Raw genomic sequence first — 21,898 nt, 5'->3', positions numbered from 1 at the left:
AATAAAGGTTTACTGAGTTTAAAGTAACTTGCCCAAGGCCACAAATTTGAGCAGATGCAGAGTAAAGACCCACAAAAACAACAGCAGGTTATTTTCTAGAAGTCAAAGCAGAGAAGATACTTTCTGAGAGACTTATTAACTTATTTACAATTAGAATCCTGACCTAAGGCAATAGAAAAAAGTTTCAGAAAGTTAAAACAGTAGAAAGAGTAATCATTTCATTATAAAAGTATCAATTTCTCTCCTTCTACATCAGGGGTCTCAAACTCGCGGCCCGCCAAACAATTTTGTGCGGCCCACAGACTAATCCACGAAGTTCAAAATATTTTGGATAAAATTAAGTAAGCCTAGGGGCCTACTTGTATTTTTCATTTCTCTAGCATCCTAGCTAGATATTAGCTTAGTTAACAGCAGTTGTGATGCGAACTACAGTTTCTGGTCATTTTGTGACACTGAGTAAACTGCATGCACGATTGTGCTTGTTGTACTGATTGTTTTTGTTTTCAACTGCAGTGAGAAAAGTGTTGCGTAACAGTTGCCTTTTGTAGACCTAGTGCGGCCCGCCGAATGGCTGTGATCTTGCTCTGCGGCCCACATGCTGAGTTGAGTTTGAGACCCCTGATCTACATGGATCTGAAATTCATACTGGGCATGCACTTCAACAAATGCCACATACAGTAGTTACACAAGGTTTGTAGACAAATCAACAAAGTAGCCGCTTACCTTTGGTGCACGCACACAGCCTATCTGTGCCAGAGCAGTAAATGACAGAAACAAATGTGTCCTGTTCCTCAGTGCCCTCCTTTTTGGGAGGTTCCACTTTGGCCAAAATTTCAAAGTTTGAAAGATCCAGTATTTTTACATATCCTCCCTGAGTGGTTATTACCAGGTGTCCAAGCGTAGAAATATCAGACTTTTTTTCTCTCTCAATGCCATTCTTTGAGGTTAACTGCATTTCCTCAATAGGTTCCTCACAGTCTTCCTCTCGATTATCCAAAATATCTGGTGGAAGCAAAATGAGCGAGGTAATTGTGTCCTGGGGATCTTTGATATGTTGGATTTTTATTGGCTCCTCTTCTAAAGTCACTATCCGAGTGGCATAATTCATTTTATAAAGTATTAAATATCCACCACTAACATTCCTCTGCTCAGGCTGAATTATCAAAGGAGTCTGTACATCTGCTGGTGATTCGTGTTGGATTACACTAATATTTGCACCATTCACTACAGCAAGATTGGATTCCAGCTCAGCTTTCCGTCTATTACATAGTGCAGAGTTTAATTTATTTAAATTATTCAAGGCCTCTACTTGATTTATTGCACTCAAGGATTCAACAGGGCATGTCCGCAGTCCTACCAACAAATGAATTCCATCAGCACAAGGAGTTATTGAGTCTATACAAAGATTCTCCTCCTCTGCAAACTTTGGCAGCCTCAAGCACTGAACCAAGGTCCCAGGCTTGGGAAACACAGAGTTCCACTTCTCTGAATCTGGAGAGGTAAGGCTGGCTGCCGCATCGGCAAACTGCTGAATGTAAGTCACAGGAGGATCCTGCAACAACAACTGTTCCTGACTATCCAGTTCCATTTCAATAATCTGTGGGACTGTGAAACCATCATCATGCAGACTTTTACTCATTATATTGTTCATCTGTGAAAAGATTTTTCCTGTTTTCTCATCAGATTCCTTGATGCTATAAAGAAGCAAAATGGGTAAAGTCCTCCTTACCAAAGGAGAATTTAATTCTGAATTAGTGCAGGATTCATTGTCAGTTGACCCTTGTTCTGATAAAGTTTCACCCTGAGTTCGGCTTAAACCATCCAGTGACCTGTGAGAATTACTACTAATGGGTGAGGTAGCAGGAGATTTATATGTTAATAAACCTCCAGCCAATAAACATGGAAAGGGAATGTTGTGTTGTTCCTGGTGCTTTTCCTTCGTCTTTTCACTCTTAGAGTTTGTTAAGCAAGGATTTGCCCCAAGTTCTTCAAGATCTTTAACAGTATCTTCAAGCACATTTGCAACAATCTCCCACTGAAGTTTTTCTGGCTGCTGTAGAATGCTGAGTGCTGTTATATCAAGGCTCACTTCCATGGCTTCCTTCTGTGATGTATGGCCTTCAAACAGAAAATATTCATTAGCAATAGACTTGTGAATATAAATCAAAATCTCCAGTATATTTTTGTTAATTTTTGTTTTTACTCATCTAATCCATGTAATATAATTATATAAATGGAAGAATTTTAAGTATTTAAAAAAAATTTAATCAAATCTGAGATGAACCCACCCAGAAAAACCATAAAGGTATCCAAGAGACTCAAAATAATTTTCTAATCAGAATATAATCATCTGACAATTTGTTAGCAAACCTCCTTTTAAAAAAATTAGAAGAATAAAAGGGTTAAAGAATGAAGACAGCCTGACCAGGTGGTGGCGCAGTGGACAGAGCATCAACCTGGGACGCTGAGGACCCAGGTTTAAAACCCCAAGGTCAGCAGCTTGAGCATGGGGTCACTGGCTTGAGCGTGGGATCACAGATATGATCCCATTGTTGCTGGCTTCAGCCCAAAGAAGGCTGGCTTTGAAGCCTAAGGTCACTGGCTTGAGCCCAAGATCGCTGGCTTGAGCAAGGGGTCATTGGTTCGACTGGAGACGCCCAGTCAAGGCATATTTGAGAAGCAATCATTTAACAACTAAAGTGTCACAACTGAGAGTTGATTATTCTCTCTCAACTTCTGGTCTCTCTCAAAAAAGGAAAAAAAAATGAAGACATGATTAATATCAAAATAATAGGAATTCAGAAACCAGAGATATTGAATACTATTTATGCACCTGTCATTGATACACGTAGACTATCCATGAAACATGATTGTAATCTCAGATCCCTTTCCTTTACCATTTACAAGTCACAGCATTATCTCTTCTCTTCTACTCCACATGCTAATTATCAGTTGATTGGCATGAAATTTAATTCTAACCTGAGCTTATAAAAATAATAACCAGAAAGAAAAAAGTTCCCAAAATATGTCCTTTTTAAAGTGAAATATAAGTTTTCTGTATTATATGCTATGTTTATTTAATGTCAACTACATCATATCACACCTTACTGACCTTTTGTTTACTGTGTTCTCTTCAAGTCGTCCCCTTACAAAGAATACACTCAGTCTCAGTACTCTAAACATGCCAGCTCTGTCTACACAAAACCCTGTGACAGATGTCAACCTATGAACCAGGTATAACTATTGATACCAAACTGAAAGTTTCAGCCAACCTGTTCTTTCTTTTCTGAATAGCACAAACCACTATCACTCAGGCAACAAAAATATCAGCAATAATAATGTAAAGACCACTCTAAGTAACTTATGAAAATACAAAAAAAACAAAAAACACTGTAAATGACTTTCAATTTCAGATTAAGAATAGAGAAGAGTAACAGAAATATAAGATAATTTAAGGTGACTTCATAAAAGTTTGAAAGCTGACCAAGTAAAGGAATCAGCAAGAAAGAGTCACGGAACATCAAACACTTAAGATATACTGGAAGTTCTGTTTATACCATTTTTTGTTATCTATTTTATTAATATCTGCAAAATGCTCACTAACAGCTTCATTTAGAATTTCCCATTTTCTGAGATTAATCTTCTTACTTCACATAATGTTATTATGGTTATCTATAAGTGAAAACATTTGTAGCTAAAAAGAAAAAAATGTTTATTTATAAACTCAACAATTGTCCTAATGAAGCTATTCATTTACTTAGGCACTCATCTGGTTATATAATGTCATGCACTAGTTATGTAATTTATTCTACTTTACTAATTTACTAATCTAGACTTGAAATTAAGTGTTTATAACATGAGTATATTATAATAAATATTGAGGATGTTCAACTATTTTTAGACCAAATTGAAACTTAAATTTTTTAAGTTATCATATAAAATTGCCAAGAAAAAGCTGGTTTATTATATGTGTGTGTGAATGTCTATGCATGCAGGCATGTATGTATGTACACACACACACTCACACACACACACACTATATTAGCCATAACACATATTTAAGATAATATTCAAAGTAAACGGAATGTGAGAGGAGACTGTTCATTTGAAGGGGAAATATAGCAAGTGGCATTACTACTCTGCTTCCTCTCAACTAATCAACATCTGGGAAACAGCATATGCCACACATTCTACTTCAGAAGACTGACAGTAGCACAATGACAACTGTCAAACTGCAAACCTGTTGTTTGTACTTATCTCAGAATTTCTCAAACTCACTGTAACTCACAAAAAATTTTTTACACAATATCCTACAGACATCCTACAGTATAATACTCTTTAGTTAATCAATTTGAAAAACACGGGCCTATTCTGCTTACATAAGTACCATATTTCCCCATGTATAAGTTGCACTTTTTTTGAAAAATTTGGGGTCTAAAAACTGGGTGTGTCTTATACAGTTGTAGATTTTTTTACTAGCATTTCCCACTTTTTCACACTTGTTTTTGGGCTCATTGTTGAAGACAGTGATTCGTCATCAGACACAGCTGAGGGCAAACTAATGAATGGGAGTTTTCAGTGATGAGGAGTTGTATGAATTTTATGATGAATAAAACTAAGTTGAATAACTTTATGTAATACTTTTTTTTTCAAATTTCAGGCCCTAAAATTAAGGTGCATCTTACACATGAGAGTGTCCTATACGTGGGGAAATACGGTATATAGTTTCAGCCTACAGTTCTGCCAGCCAAATTTCCTGAGGTTAGCAATTAGGTTTTATGCACGTCCTTTTCTAAAACTATCTAAATTTATTTTGAACCATCTGCAATCTCCTGACAAACATTCTTTACACTCTTTACAAAAGCAACTTATCTTTAATTCTGATATATGACCCCCAAACCAAACTTTTCTCTCTGACTTCATCTAGACACTTTCAAAAGTCAAAACTATTAACTGAAAACCAGATAAAAGTCTCTTGGTCTCCGCTCACATTTTTGAAATTAAAAAATATATAATTCTTCAGACTATATCATTCAATTTGATGGGAATCACCCAGAATAGATAAACATTAGTTTTGAGATAGCACCTGTGACTTATTTTATTCAAGAAGAAAACACAGATCCCATTAATATCACAAGTCCACAAAGTCACCAAAAAGCCACTGAATCACCAAAAATCTTTCAATATGATACCTTAGACCAGTGGTTCTCAAAGTGTATGCCAGGGCACAATGGTGCGCCCTAGAAGATTTCCAGGCGCGCTCTATGATATTACAGAGAAATATGTGCCTGTTAGGGACCAAAAAACCAAAAGCGTTTTTGGAGTTTAGATTTTTAGGGGACAGAGGTGTGGGGAATTGGCTGTAAGCTGACAGTCTGCCCAACCCCCCACCTCACTTCCTGATTAGGTTGCAAAAGGCTGTGAAGTTGTGGTGCTGGATTGTTTACACTACCCTCATGTTCCCTGGAAAGACTGGAGGCAAGTTTCTTCTATCCTTTGTTTGGTGTAAAGTTAAGATGATATGTATGGTGGGGCTTTTCTACACTCAACACAATTAAGAGTAAAAAGAGAGGAATTCTTCAATGTATTGACAAGGAAATGAGAGTTTGCCTTTCAAATATCTGCCCAAACATTGAAGAAATCACTAAGACACATCAGGCTCATGTTTCTCATAAAAACAAGAATGAAAAAATTTAACACATTCATGCCGGGACCTGCCGAATTTACTAAATCTTACTAAGAATGTATCTATATATATAAAAAGATAGTTTTGCTCGTTTTTTTTTTTTTAAATAACTAACTTTATTTTTATTTTTTTTATTTTTTATTTTTTTTAAAGATTTTATCTATTCATTATAGAGAGGGGAGAAAGAAAGAGAGAAGGGGGGAGGAGCAGGAAGCATCAACTCCCATATGTGCCTTTACCGGGCAAGCCTAGGGTTTTGAACCAACAACCTCAGGGTTTCCAGGTTGATACTTTATCCACTGCACCACCACAGGTCAGGCTCGTTTTTTAATTTTTAACCCTTCTTTTTTACGAATTCTAAAAAGCATAACTCAAAAAATGTAACAAAAATGTTTTTTAATGTCAGAATGAATTTAATTTTGTAATATTTATTTTGTTTAAAAGCCATAAAATCACACTTGGACTTTATTTTTTTTCTTTAATATATGACTTAATTATGATAACATATTTCTCAGAAATTTGTATATAGTGTGCCTACAATTATTTGTAGGATTTTAAATGTGCCCCGACTTCAAAAAGTTTGAGAACCACTGGCTTAGACTGTAACATATATTTTTATATGTAATTATATCAATATAATTACCTTAGAAGATATATATTTCACCACAAATAAATGAGCTACTCAAATCTCAAAAGGATGCAATTAAAACTTTTGAACTAAAAGAATTTTTCTTTTACCCTTGATACCTTTTAATTCTACATTAAAAACAACACTCTCAACCCTAAATGAGGTATCACAGAAAGAGTCAACATGAATATATGGTTATGGTTATTTTTTAGATACTGAGAAGAGACATAAACAGAACTACAGTATCTACAGGAAATGTGGAAGATCAACTAGGCAGAGATGAAAAAGTAAAGGTACAAAAGGGAGTAAAAACACAGACCAAACACAGACATTATAATTACAAAAATACCTACTGAGATCCTTAGACCCAGAGAAAAGAGCAAAGTTACAGCATACAAAGGAAAGGTTATGGTTAGAATAAAAATATTTAGAGCAGAAAAAGCAACAGTAGTTAAAACATTTCAGTTTGCAAAGGAAAAGCTGTGGGCTAGGCAGTGACCTGACAAGACCACAGAGCTGTTCTGTAGAAAGAGATTGAGTTCTAACCAAGTCTCCAGGTAACCACTGAAAAGTTTACTACTATTTGCTAAAGTAAGAATATGCAATAGTAGCCCTTTTCTGCTTTGGCTAAATCACAACAAAGATGGAAAAGAAGATTACCATCATAAGAGTAAATGTTTTTCAACAAAATTTTTATTATTCTGGAGGTAAGTACATATCTGTACATCATTCAGAACATAATCCTACCTTTTTGTTGATTTTTTTTCATGTCTAAGAATTACCTCAAAAGTTAACTAAGGGTTAACCCAAAACTAGTCCAGTATTTTCTGGTGGCTTTAAAAACGATTTCACAACAAATTAAATTTTAGAGCATACTTACTACTTTGTACTAACTACAACTTCTGACAACCATATAATACAAAATCATGTTTTCTTCAGAGATATAGCAAGTTATATATAACCTTATTTCATTAGATTTACCTGACCTGTGGTGGCACAGTAGATTAAGTGTCAACCTGAAACGCTGAAGTTACTAGTTCAAAACCCTGAGCTTGTCCAGTCAAGGCACATATAGGAAGCAAGTATTCTTTTAAATTGATATTTCCTGCTTCTACCCCCACTACTCTCTCTCTCTTCCCCCCAAATCAATAAATAAAATCTTTTTAAAAATTCATTAGAAGCCCTGGCCGGTTGGCTCAGTGGTAGAGCATTGGCCTAGCGTGCGGAGGACCCGGGTTCGATTCCGGCCAGGGCACACAGGAGAAGCGCCCATTTACTTCTCCACCCCTCCGCCGCGCTTTCCTCTGTCTCTCTCTTCCCCTCCCGCAGCCAAGGCTCCATTGGAGCAAAGATGGCCCGGGCTCCTTGGCCTCTGCCCCAGGCGCTAGAGTGGCTCTGGTCGCAATATGGCGACACCCAGGATGGGCAGAGCATCGCCCCCTGGTGGGCAGAGCGTAGCCCCATGGTGAGCGTGCCGGGTGGATCCCGGTCGGGCGCATGCGGGAGTCTGTCTGACTGTCTCTCCCTGTTTCCAGCTTCAGAAAAATGGGGAAAAAAAAAAAAAATTCATTAGATTTGACATTAGAAAATAGCAATAGTGCAAAAATTATCACATTTTTAAAATAACTACTACCTGACTTGGGGAAGTAAATACACAATACAGAACATGTGTTGTAGAATTGGGCACCTGAAACCTAAATTAATCAGCATCACCCCAATAAATTCAAAATAAATAAATAAAATACTAGCTACTTCCAGGAATTATGCTTTACATATTTTTATCTTAATCCCAAAACTCTAACAGATGTTAGTATAAGGTCTACCAGAAAGTTCTGTCTATTTTTAGAATAAAACAAAATTTTTCTTACCATCAGTAAACTTTATTAAATAATATATTTCCACACCAATCCTATCTTCCGAATATGGTCCGAAATAGTTTGCTGAGCTGAATTAAGACTAAGACTTTCTGCGATCTCTGACGTTGTCAGAAAAGGATCTTGCTCCAACATGGTCTTAACAACATTGTCATATATCAAAGATGGTCGCCCAGAACGTGGCTTATCAGAAAGGTCGAAATCACCTGTTTCGAATTTTTCAAACAATCTTCTGCATGTCCTATCAGAAACTGTACCTTCACCAAACACTTTCAATAAATTTCTACATGCTTCTGTTGCATTTCTTCCTTGTTGAAATTTGTATACAATACAGTGGCATAAATGAACTTTATCAGTAACTATGGGTACACTATTGCTTCACGCATGTCAGTATGTATACATTAAGTGATAAAAATAGAGAGGCACACATGTGCCAAATAAACGTGCTTACGTATCGAAACTTGTGATAAAAACGGACAGAATTTTCCGGTAGACCTTATATAACTATTTTATATATTAGGAAATGCTATTAGTCTATAAATAAGTGATAGGATTTAAATTGACATAGTAAAACTATTTTGAAATGCATTATTACCCTTGCCTTTAACTTTATTAAAATGTAAACCATACTCTTTTGCTTTAATATTTCATAAGATAATGAATAAGGCAGTATATATTAATGCCTTAATGTTTATGATTTCATACTTAAAAATATATTTTCTATTTACCTATTTTCTTTTGGGAACAAAGAAACCTAATTTAAATGTTACTTTTATTTATTAAGAGAATACATTATATTAATAGATTTAACACATTCTGAAGAGTTTAATGTCAACTCTCTGACATCTGTGACAAAAATTTGGTAAACCTTTCTTTTACTTCCTTTGGCTCAAATAGGTACATTTAAAATTTGAGTATGAAACACTATATACTACTAATTCAAGATCCCTGATATAAACAGATTATCTAATATTTTGTACATACCTGTCACAGAATCTGATCTGGAATGCTCTTCACTGTCTGAATCCTCCAGTAAATCATCACTTAAAAGACAAAGTAAAAAATTAATTTGAATTCAAAAAAATGTGCACGCAAAATGGGACAGCAAAAAAAAAAAAAAAAAAAGTACAATGTTACAAAAACCACTGCTTTCCACCTGGAATATTAGCACATAAAAACTATTTAAACTACCTTAAATGATATATAAGTAGTCTGAGGTAATAACTGCTTAACAATGCTGGTAATGAATCATCTTAAATCATTAAGTAAATGCCTGAAAACCTCTAAGGATCTATAACAGAATTTGTAAGAATTTGAAGACTATGAAGGTATGGAATGGTATAGTTTGGCTAAATAAAATACTAAAAAAGAGGCAGCTATTATTATATATCAAGGACAAGCTTCTAGTAGTAAGATTTTAATAATCATTCTATTACTACTTCAGAAAAGTTACCCTAAAACCAAACAGAAGAGCTGATTACTATGTGAGTATACATATGCTCACACACATGCATTTCTTTTTTGTATTTGGTTTGTTTGTTTTGGAAGGGATGTTAAGAACTCCTTGACAAGCAGGAAAATTATTATAAGCCAAAAATTAGGAGATAAGGCATTAGATAATATTCCCTCTTTTGCTCTGTATTCAAGATGGTCAAGAAATCTCCAGACACCTTATTTGTATCCATCTTTATCCTCATTCTCCATTGTTAGCAGACCAAAAAAAGATATAATTACAGATCACTTTAGTACAATATTAGGCTGCACCTGTACTATAATAATTAGCACTTTCACAGCAATTCTAAAATCTTAATAACCTCAATTACAAAAATAAAAAGATACATTTACAACAAGTAATGGTAATTCTCCCTTTTGGAAACTATGTATTCCACTTACATCTGAAATACCCAAGCATTATAGTGTTATTTTAAAAGTTTATTTATTAATATTAGCAAGAAAGAAAGGGATAGAGAGACAGACAGGAACATGAATCTGTTCCTGTATGTGCCCCGACCAGGGGTGGAACCAACAACCTCTGTGCTTCAGGATGATGCTCTAACCAACTGAGCTATCCCACCAGGGCTATAGTGTTATTTTAAATGAAATGTGGCCCTGGCCAGTTGGCTCTATGGATAGAGCATCAGCCCAGCATATGGACGTCCCTGGTTTGATCCTCAGTCAGAGCATACATGAGAAACTACCATCTGCTTCTCATCCCTGCCCATCCCCCTCCTCTCTCTCTCTTCCTCTCCCAGAGCCAGTGACTCGACTGGTGCGAGCATTAGCCCTGGGTGCAGGAGATGGCTCGGCTGATTCAAGCAGCAGCCCCAGACAGGAATTACTGGGTGGATTCCAGTTGGGGCGCCTGTTGGAGTATCTTCCCTCCTCTTACTTAAAAATAAAATAAAATGTAAGTTAGTAATCTTTATTAAAAACAAAAAAAGTTTAAGTATTTGAGGAGAAACTTGCTTAGATATTTTTTACATATTCTGTTTTAGTTGTTTAAGATGGTGATAATTATCTATAAACTAATTTTGTGCTATAATTTAAAACGAAAAGTTGCCTGGCCTGTGGTGGTGCAGTAGATAAAACGTCGACCTGGACTGCTGAAATCTTGGGTTCGAAGCCCCAGGTTTGCCCAGTCAAGGCACACAGAAACAGCAGCTACTACATGTTGATGCTTTCTCTTCCTCCCCACCCCCTTCTCTCTCTCTCTCTCTCTCTGCTCTCTAAAATCAATAAATAAAATCTTCAAATAAAAGCAAACTGCTTAAAATGAGCTGCTAATTAGCCTCAAGATATTCAAACACAAAAAGGCTGATTGTGTGTTGAGGCAGTGGATAGTGTTTGCCTAAGATGCTGAGGACTCAGGTTCAAAATCTGAGGTCACCAACTTGAGCATAGATTCAATCTGGATTGAGCGCAGGCTCACCAACTTGAGCACAGTGTCACCAGCTTGAGCATGAAATCATAGACATGACCCCATTGTCGCTGGCTTAAGCCCAAAGGTCACTGGCTTGAAGCCCAAGGTTGCTGGCTTGATGCCCAAGGTTGCTGGCTTGAACCCAAGGTCGGTGGCTCTGGCTTGAAAAAGGGGTTACTCGCTCTGCTGGAGCTGCCAGTCAAGGCACAAATAAGAAAGCAATCAACTAACAACTAAATTGCCACAACAATGAGTTGATGCTCTCATCTCTCTCCCTTCCTGTCCCTTTCTCTCTCTCTCTGGCTTAAAAAAAATAAAAAGCTGTTTCAGAGAAATAATAAAGATGCCTAGAATAATAAATCCCAATGAAATATTAATAAATTGGAATTATCCAGAATGAAGAAGTCCAAAAGAAGAAAACACAATAGGTATCAAATACAGGTAAGCTTTAACATTAAAAAAAAGAACCACCTGACCAGGAGGTGGCGCAGTGAATAGTGTGTCAGACTGCAATGCAGAGGACCCAGGTTCGAGACCCAGGTTCGAGACCCCAAGGTCGCCAGCTTGAGCGCGGGCTCAGTTGGTTTGAGCAAAAAGCTCACCAGCTTGGACCCAAGGTCGCTGGCTTGAGCAAGGGGTTACTCGGTCTGCTGTAGCCCCACGGTCAAGGTACATATGAGAAAGCAAATCAATGAACTACTAAGGTGCTGCTACGAAAAATTAATGATTCTCTTCTCTCTCCCTTCCTGTCTGCCTGTCCCTATCTATCCCTCTCTCTGACTCTCTCTCTGTCTCTGTAAAAAAAAAAAAAAAAAAAAAGGAAAAGAAAAATAACCAATTACAGGAACAGGGGATGTCTGAACCTGGGATGCCAAAGTCCCAGGTTCAAAACCCTGAGGTAGCTGGCTTAAGTGTGGGCTCCTCAGGCTTGAGCGTGGGATCACTAACATGATCCCATGGTCTCTGGCTTGAGCCCAAGGTCAATGGCTTAAGCAGGGGTTCACTGGCTTTAGTTGAGCCCAACCCCCACTCCACCCAACCCCATCAACACATGTATGAGAAGCAATCAAAGAACAACTAAAGTGAAGCAACTAGAGTTGATGTATCTCTTCTGATCTCTCTTTCCTTCCCTACCTCTTTACCTCCCTCCTCCCTCTCTCTCCCTCAAAATTAAGAAAAAAAAAGAAAAGAAAACCAATTACCCAGCTTTACAGAGGTAAAGGTTAAAAGAGTAGTAGTATATTTTAAAGAAGAAATTTGAGTATCTCAAAATGAAGTCACAAAAAATATTAGAAAGGGTTGCCAATCATCCTTGATTGGCAAAAAAATTAAAAAATAAACTTTTAAAAAATTCTATGATAGAAACATTCTCATACTATTATATAAAATTATATGGGTAAAATAATTGATACACAAAAAAGGGTGAATTTTATGACATGCAATAACACTTCAATAAAACATTTAAAATCTGACATGCATTTAAAACCTACACACAAATACATGTTTAAAAATACACATAAATGTTAACATAATTGTGATTATGAGTACTATACATTTCAAGTTATTCCTGTTACTTTCCAATTTTTGTACAATAAGTATGCACTGCTTATGTAATAGACACTAGATTTACTAAAGCCTTTTACATGATACAAAACCTTCTGCAAAGTAATAAACAATAAATAATTTGCTCACAAAAATTAGGGGATATTTCAAAAATGAATATGAAGCAGTGAAATATCCCTTAATTTCTGTGAGTGGTATGCTGTGTATAAGTTTTAAATTTTTACTTAAGATAACATGTTTTGAAAACTAAACAGTTGAGCCTAGAGGTTTTAGTTTCTCCATTTTCATTAGCACTTCAAATTATAGACATGCTCATGAAAAAGGACATAATCATGGCTAGGGAGAATGACCTAATTATTAAAAACAATTTATCAGTATCTAGCAAAATGTTGAGGTATGATAATTACTGCTATAGAAACACTTTGTTAAAATTTCTGTGCTAGATTTTCTTCCATTCAACTTCTTTGACAGATCCCTGATTTCTATAACTTTATTTGATCTATGTGGGGGCAGAAGAGTCAAAACATAATTTCACTTCACTCATCTGTTTCACAAACTGCAATTGTAACTCTGAGCTGGGCTAGGATTACAGAGCAACATCTGAAATATTTTCTCAAGTAGTCTGAATGAAGGTTTCTACAAAGCACTCAAAAGTCTTTAGTATTAGCAGTTACACCCACTTTTTCTTCTCCAATGAAATTATTTATTTTAAATAATTTAAACATTTTTTGATTACAGTTGATATATAATATTATATTAGTTTCTAGTGTAAAACTCGATTAGGCATTTATATAATGATCACCCCAATAAATCCCCATCTGACACGATACATAATTATTAAAATATTATATATATTAACTACATGTCCTATGCTGTACTCTACATGCCATGACTATTCTGTAACTACCAATTTGTACTTCTTAACTACCATCACCTCTGTCACCCATGCCCCCAACCCTCTTCCCATCTGGCAACCATGAAAATGTTCTCTAATGAGTCTGTTTGTGTTCTGCTTATTTCATTTTTTAGATTCCACAAAAAAGTGTAATCATATGGCATCTGTTTTTTCTCAGTCTGACTTATTTGACTAAGCACAACACCCTCTAAATCCATCCAGGCTGTTGCAGATGACAATATTTCATTCTATTTTTATGGCTGAGTCATAATCCATTGTATATATGCACCATTTCTTTATCCATTCATCTACTGATGACACTTGCAATTGCTTCCACATCTTGCTTTTATTATAAATAATGCTGCAATGAACATATAGCTGCATATGTCTTTTCAGTTTAGTGTTTTAGGTTTCTTTGAATAAATACCCAGAAGTGAAATTGCTGGGTCCTTTTTTTGTCTTTTGTCATAGCCCTTTAAAGTCTGTTTTGTCTGGTGCATAGCTATGCCAGCTTATTGGTTTGTTGTTGTTTCCATTTTTATGAAAAATCTTTTTCCATCCCTTTACTTTTATTTCTGTGTGTCTTTCAACCTAAAATGAGTCTCTCTGTAGACAGCATGTGTTTAAGGGTCTTGTTTTGTTTTCAATTCAACAACCATACTTATGTTCTCTGACTGGAGCATTTAACTTATTTGTATTTGAAGGAATTGTTGGTAGATATGTATTTATTGACATTTAATTATTCTTTCCCTCCCCCACTCCCAAAATTTTCAGAAGCAGGAGGGAGGCAGTCAGACAGACTCCTGCATGCACCCGACCAGGATTCACCCGGCATGTCCACCAGGAGGCGATGCTCTGCCTATCTAGGGCGCTGTTCCCTTGTGACCGGAGCCATTCTAGCGCTTGAGGCAGAGGCCATGGAGCCATCCTCAGCGCCCGGGCCAACTTTGCTCCAATGGAGCCTTGGCTGCGGGAGGGGAAGAGAGAGACAGAGAAGAAAGAGAGGGGGAGGGCGAGAGAAGCAGATGGGCACTTCTCCTATGTGCCCTGACTGAGAATCGAACCTGGGACTTCCACACACAGGGCTGACGCTCTACCACTGAGCCAACCAGCCAGGACTGGTATTTTTTATTCTTGATTTTCTTTTTCTTCTTCACAAAGAAGACCCTTTAACACTTTTTGTAGTTCTGGTTTGGTGGTGATGAACTGCTGCAGATCAGCAGTTGAAAACCACTAATTTAAACTATTTTTCAATGAAGCAATTATTTCCAACTGGCAAACATAGATACAAAACAAAGTACATTTTACAGACTATGACATTTCTGAAATTTCAAGAATCACACAGCTATTTCAGATTGCCAACTGAACATTTATACTCTAACTGCTTGACCTAATAGTTTATCTCTCTTTAATTAAAATTAAGAGAATAAACAATTTAGGCCTGACCAGTGATAGCAAAGTGGATCGGTGTAGACCTGGTATGCTTAAGTCCCAGCTCTGAAACCTCGAGGTTGCTGGCTTGAGCATAGGCTCACAAGCTTATGCATGGAGTCATCGGCTTGAGTATGGGATCATCAAGATCCCATGGTCACTGGCTTGAGCCCAAAGGTCACTGGCTTGAAGCCCATGGTCACTGCTTGAGCAAGGGGTCACTTGTTCAGCTGGAGACTCCTGGTCAAGGCACATATGAGAAGCAATCAATGAACAACTCAAGTACTGCAACTATGAGTTGATGCTTCTCATCTCTCTCCCTTCTTATCTCTATCTCAAAAAAAAGAGAGAGAAAGAATATATAATTTAGGAAAAGAAAGTAATTAACTTCTATAAATACCACTGAATAAATCACATACCTATCTCCTTCCAATTTTGGTATATCTGAGCAACTAGAGGAGTCTTCCAGCCATGCCAAAGTTGGTCTCCTTGAATCAACTGCTGAGCTTGGTTCTCCGGATAAAATAAGCTGTTGTAAAATTGCTGGATCATATGCATTGATTTCAAACTTTAAGTGCACCTAAACAAAGGAAAAGCCTGAGTTTACAACTGATTTTTTTTTTCTCAATTACCAATCTGTTACTTCAAAATTAAAATATACCTTCATAAGTTTGGAAACATCCCATATGCAGATCTTTCCTCGTTTCGTTGCAGCAGCTAAAAAATGAGGGCAGCTCCCAGACCCAAAGCAAGATATTCTGTCAGTTCCATCCGTACAAGGAAACTGTGCAGGATTTGTTGCGAGAGTGACTGACAATGGCACATTCTGTGTGTGCTCACCTTTCACAAATGGGCAGTTTGGGGAATGTCTCTCATGTTCAGACCTTTACACAGATTAAGAAAGGAAAGGTTTAATGAACAACAAAACGATTAAGTTTGTACATTAAAGCAGAATGTCAAGATCATCTTTTCTTTCTAAAAACAAGTATTTCATATTAAAAAGACTCAAATGCCAAATCACTCAATTTTATCAAAATCATTCTAACATGTTTAACCAGAAATTTATACAAGCAGTTGTTGTTTGCTTTGGTTACAAATACAGACACAGATGAAACTGAGAAATAAATGCTATAGTAAAATTTATGCTATAGTAGCATACTGAGAAAATTGTTTAAAGTTCTGATATTTCCTCACACTGGTTTCCTACAACTTCAAATAAATAACTACTTTGTTTCAATTTAAAATTCTCCATATATATACAGTATGGTGACAATAGTTAATATAGTATTGCATATTTAAAATTTGTAAAGAAGATGTATCTGAAATCTTCTCACCACACATACAAAATAGTAATTACGGAGAGGTAAAGAATATGTTAATTTAAAAAAAAGAATATGTTGGCCCTGGCCGGTTGGCTCAGTGGTAGAGCATTGGCCTGGCGTGCAGAAGTCCCAGGTTCGATTCCCGGCCAGGGCACACAGGAGAAGCGCCCATCTGCTTCTCCACCCTCCCCCTCTCCTTCCTCTCTGTCTCTCTTTCCCCTCCCGCAGCCGAGGCTCCATTGGAGCAAAGATGGCCCGGGAGCTGGGGATGGCTCCTTGGCCTCTGCCCCAGGCACTAGAGTGGCTCTGGTCGCAACAGAGCAACCCCCCGGAGAGGCAGAGCATCGCCCCCTGGTGGGCAGAGCGTCGCCCCTGGTGGGCGTGCCGGGTGGATCCCGGTCAGGCGCATGCGGGAGTCTGTCTCTCTCCCGTTTCCAGCTTCAGAAAAATACAAAAAAAAAAAAGAAAAAAAGAATATGTTAATTAGCTTGACTGTAATTATCTTTCTACAATGTGTGTCTGTATCAAAATATACAGCTGTACCTCTTAAATATAAAGCTGTTCTCTAAATTAATTATATATAGATAGATATAAGTGGCCTCAACTGTAAATGACATATAGTAAAAACTCAGTAAATGTCATTCATATCACAAAAAATAACTTAATAAAGATCTGAAAGCAAAAGATCTATGAACAATAGCTAAAGTTAATTATAATAAGAACACAGAAATTTACTTTATAACTTTCAGTATGGGACCCAATCAAATAACTTCTAAATAAAATTTCCGTTCAAAGAAATTTAGATAATATTTATAAACCATATATTATTTCTTTCAAATAAATGCTTATTTAGTAAAAAGAAATGTTAGTTTACTAGAATTCCCTAACATGACTAAAATACTAGGACCTCAGATCAAGACTGGTATAATGACTTTAAGAATTTTGTAAAATATTGAAAACAGGATGAACTTTAACACTTTGTTCACTCTACAACTACTTTCTTTCTGGTTATTTTTTTACTTTCACTACCTATAATTACAAGGCATTATCTGAAATGTCAGGATGCTGCTACCAACAAAAGAACCCTTTCCAATGACAATTTACATTTCCATGGCAAAGAAAGAGAAACTATACTTATAGAATATGCTATTCCTTACGGTGTACATATTTCTTTCTTTTGTCAAATCCTAGACACATTGCAATATGCCGGAGTCTTACAAAATGCTTTTACATGGCATCCCCAAACACATATTTCAACTGGATTCCTTCCCAACTAAATCCTCAGATGTTTCCCTTCCCCTTCCTTCTCTTATCTGAGTTTAACTTTTTAATTAAAATTCTATTTATTGGCCCTGGCTGGTTGGCTCAGTGGTAGAGCGTCGGCCTGGCGTGCAGAAGTCCCGGGTTTGATTCTGCTTTTCCACCCCTCCCCCTCTCTTTCCTCTCTGTCTCTCTCTTCCCCTCCCGCAGCTAAGGCTCCATTGGAGCAAAGATGGCCTGGGCACTGGGGATGGCTCTGTGGCCTCTGCCTCAGGCGCTAGAGTGGCTCTGGTCACAACATAGCGACACCCAGGATGGGCAGAGCATCGCCCCCTGGTGGGCAGAGCTTCACCCCTGGTGGGCGTGCCGGGTGGATCCCGGTCGGGCGCATACAGGAGTCTGTCTGACTGTCTCTCTCCGTTTCCAGCTTCAGAAAAATACAAAAAAAAAAAATTATATTTATTCAAGTGACACACACCACATAAAGCTAAAGAACCACTTCAATTACAATATCCAAACTCAGTAATCTATTCTATCTCCAGGAATGTTACAATTTTAAGTAATTTTATAAGTTTACATATACATATGTACATATAAAAATATATGACTTTTATTTTAAATAAACAGAATCACTGTATGAATCACTCTACAACAGCTTTCTTGATATAATAACATCTAAAAGTTACTAATAGTGATTAATAGCTAACTATTCATTCCCTTTCATTACTGGATAATAGTTGATTAAATAGTATAGCACTTTTTTTTTTTTGGTTACTCCCTGATGACAGGCATTTAAGATGCTTCCAGTTTTTCAATTCAGTGGCCATTCATATAAGCCTCCTTGTATACAAGAGCAATTGATTCCATAGAGTAAGTAAGTAGAAGTGGAATTGCTAGATACTAAGGTATGCCCATTTTTCTAAAATTTCAATCTTCCTCCAAAGTAGCTCTATCAACTCTCACCAGTAAATATGAGTCCCATTTTCCCCTTCCAAGTCTTCATTCTTTTCCCACTTCTAGATTCAAGTAATGCTCAGGCACAGCCTCCCAGCCCGCCAGCCCCCATTAATTCTGTTCCCTCTTATAGATCTCCAGTATTGTCCTCGAGTCCTCAGAGATTCTACCGACTGCTTGAGTTGAGGAATTCTGAATCCTAGGGCAAAAAGGTAGAATCCTTGATTTGCTGACCATGTTAAGAAATGATGGATTTTAAACAGGCAAAACTGAAAATCTGAATCAACTTTCCCAATAAAAAGTATTTACGAATAAAGTTACATTCTACAGTATCAAAGTGTAATTTTCCAGGAATGTGTTAAATAACATTATGTATGATGATTTCAAGAAGAAAAGAGTACCAAACAGAACCCTAACCTAAATTGGAAGCTCCTCATATTCAACTCTAAGCCTACAGACAGATGCAACTTCAATTTTTTTTTTTTTTTTTCATTTTTCCGAAGCTGGAAACAGGGAGAGACAGTCAGACAGACTCTCGCATGCGCCCGACCGGGATCCACCCGGCACGCCCACCATGGGGCGAAGCTCTGCCCACCAGGGGGCGATGCACTGCCCATCCTGGGCGTCACCATGTTGCGACCAGAGCCACTCTAGCGCCTGAGGCAGAGGCCACAGAGCCATCCCCAGCGCCCGGGCCATCTTTGCTCCAATGGAGCCTTGGCTGCGGGAGGGGAAGAGAGAGAGACAGAGAGGAAAGCGCGGCGGAGGGGTGGAGAAGCAAATGGGCGCTTCTCCTGTATGCCTTGGCCGGGAATCGAACCCGGGTCCTCCGCACGCTAGGCCGACGCTCTACCGCTGAGCCAACCGGCCAGGGCCCCGCAACTTCAATTTTTGATACAGTATTTCCCAGCACAACCTGGAATCCATATTGTATACCCTAGGTACACTTTACCAAGTTCAGCCCACTCATATCAGCTGATTAAAGCTTAGAGATCTCGAACTAATTTTAGTACAAAATAAGTGATGTATTCTAAAACCAAATCCTGGCTCCATCATTAACTAGCCATAAGTCCCCATCAGCATACAGTGTGTCTGTAAAGTCATGGTGCACTTTTGACCGGTCACAGGAAAGAAACAAAAGATGATAGAAATGTGAAATCTGCACCAAATAAAAGGAAAACCCTCCCGGTTTCTGTAGGATGATGTGGCAGCATGTGTGCATGCGCAGATGATGATGTAACACCGTGTATACAGCGGAGCAGCCCACGGCAATGCCAGTCGAGATGTGGACGGTACAAAGTTCAGTGTGTTCTGTGGCTCGCTAAATTCAAATCCATGACCAAAGTCCAACATGAGTATCGGCGTGTTTATAAAGAAGCGCCACCACATAGGAATAACATTACTCGGTGGGATAAGCAATTGAAGGAAACAGGCAGTTTGGTGGAGAAACCCCGTTCTGGTAGGCCAGAGGCTATACGGGATAGCTACCTAAGGAGCCCTAAAAATTCTGTATGTGAACCCACATCGAACTGCACTGAATAGGTATGAAACTGGGAGAGTTTTCCTTTTATTTGGTGCAGATTTCACATTTCTATCGTTTTTTGTTGCTTTCCTATGACCAGTCAAAAGAGCACCATTACTTTACGGACACATTATATTTTATTTTATTTTAAAATGAAAAAATAATTCCTATATGATTGTCTGTAAAAATTAAATTGGAGAACATACTCACTTCTCTCCAATAAAACAAAGATTTTTATATACCTACCTCATAGGGCTATTTTTAAAATTAAATTAGTAAAAAATATAGGTATACAGTTGTGAGTACAAAAAAGTTTATTCTTGTATCTTTTTTACTTTTTTTTTTACGCGAGGTGAGGGAAGATAGAGAAACAGACTCCCAGCTGTGCCCTGACTGGGATCCACCCATCAACCCGTTTGTGGCCGATGCTCTAGTACCAAGCTATTTTTAGCACCTTAGGCTGACCTGCTCAGACCAACTGAGCTATCCTCAGTGCCCAGGGCCATGCTCAAATAAAGCAAGCCACTGGCTGCAGGAGAGGAAGAAGACAAAAAGGGGGAGACAGAGGGGAAAGAGAAGCAGATAGTCACTTCTCCTGTGTGCCCTGACCAGGAATTGAACTTGGGACATTCACACACCAGGCTGACACTCTATCCACTGAACCACCGGCCATTTTTCTTACATTATTTTTACTGACTGTATTATTTCCATAGGAACAATTGTAAACCCGTATTTGCCCTACCCTGTATTGGCCATTATTACTCTTTCTATTAATAGAGCCTCAGAGTAGTTATTTGTAAAAATAAGGTTTCAATATATTACCTCTAATATTTCACCAAGTACTAATTTTTTCATTCACTAGGATAAAAATCATCTAAAATTACTTCAAAATTAAAAATGTGGGCCCTGGCTGGTTGGCTCAGTGGTAGAGCGTCAGCCTGGCATATAGGAGTCCCGGGTTCAATTCCCGGCCAGGGCACACAGGAGAAGCGCCCATCTGCTTCTCCACCCCTCGCCCTCTCCTTTCTCTCTGTCTCTCTCTTCCCCTCCCCCAGCCGAGGCTCCACTGGAGCAAAGTTGGCCCGGGTGCTGAGGATGACTCCATGGCCTATGCATCAGGCACTAGAATGGCTCTGGTTACAACAGAGCGACGCCCCAGATGGGCAGAGCATCGCCCCCTGGTAGGCATGGCGGATGGATCCCGGGCGGGCACATGCGGGAGTCTGTCTGACTGCCTCCCCGTTTCCAACTTCAGAAAATACAAAATAATAAAAAATTTAAAAATTAAAAATGTGAATCATAGGACCCTGACCTGTGGATCCCCTGATGGCAGCCTGCATCGACAGATCTGTATTAAACAATCAAACTGAATCATACTCTTGTCGTTTATTTTATCATAGCCTCCTGGTTTCCAGAGTCTGATTCTAATTCTTCACTTCCTACAGTTTTTAGGAAGTGAAAGACCTTAGACACATTGTATGCCAAGTGATGTGACAGAGCATAGACAGTGCTACTTCATCTTCTTGAGACAAAGGCAAAAATATTAATGGCAGAAAGGCATAAATATTATTATATCTAGATCAGAAAAGTTAAAATTTAGAAGCATGTTTATAGGTTTAACTTAGCCTGTTATGCCAAGAAAAGTCAAGACTCACCAAGGTTCATCAGTAGGTTCCCAACAAACGAGACATACACTACAAGTAAAACACATGGCTCTATCATCTCCAGATGAGGCAGGCTGCAAAGTTATAAAGAAGACAGACATGGTTAATCAATACTAAATAGCTTTTTAATAAGAAAAAATAAAATCTCTCCTAAAACAATAAATTTAGGTAAAATTCTA

General features: G+C 37.8%; 1 protein-coding gene across 10 annotated transcripts in view; it reads right to left on the bottom strand.

Moving 5' to 3' along the window:
- The window catches only part of BIRC6 (baculoviral IAP repeat containing 6), a 247,818-nt gene that overhangs the window by 172,292 nt on the left and 53,628 nt on the right, over positions 1–21,898 (bottom strand). For all 10 annotated transcript variants that reach the window (XR_010730270.1, XM_066266863.1, XM_066266865.1 and 7 more), the window contains exons 6-10: positions 21,711–21,793; positions 15,659–15,881; positions 15,417–15,577; positions 9,173–9,231; positions 724–2,118 (exon numbers count right to left, since the gene is read on the bottom strand). Coding sequence is in view for 9 of the 10 variants with exons in the window: in XM_066266863.1 (XP_066122960.1) it covers positions 724–2,118; positions 9,173–9,231; positions 15,417–15,577; positions 15,659–15,881; positions 21,711–21,793 (1,921 nt within the window). In the remaining variant the exon portion in view is untranslated. The remainder of the gene's footprint in view (positions 1–723; positions 2,119–9,172; positions 9,232–15,416; positions 15,578–15,658; positions 15,882–21,710; positions 21,794–21,898) is intronic.

The sequence above is a fragment of the Saccopteryx bilineata genome, chromosome 3 (genome assembly GCF_036850765.1).
Source record: "Saccopteryx bilineata isolate mSacBil1 chromosome 3, mSacBil1_pri_phased_curated, whole genome shotgun sequence".
Taxonomy (NCBI): Eukaryota; Metazoa; Chordata; class Mammalia; order Chiroptera; family Emballonuridae; genus Saccopteryx; species Saccopteryx bilineata.
This window is presented reverse-complemented; position numbering and strand designations above follow the sequence as displayed.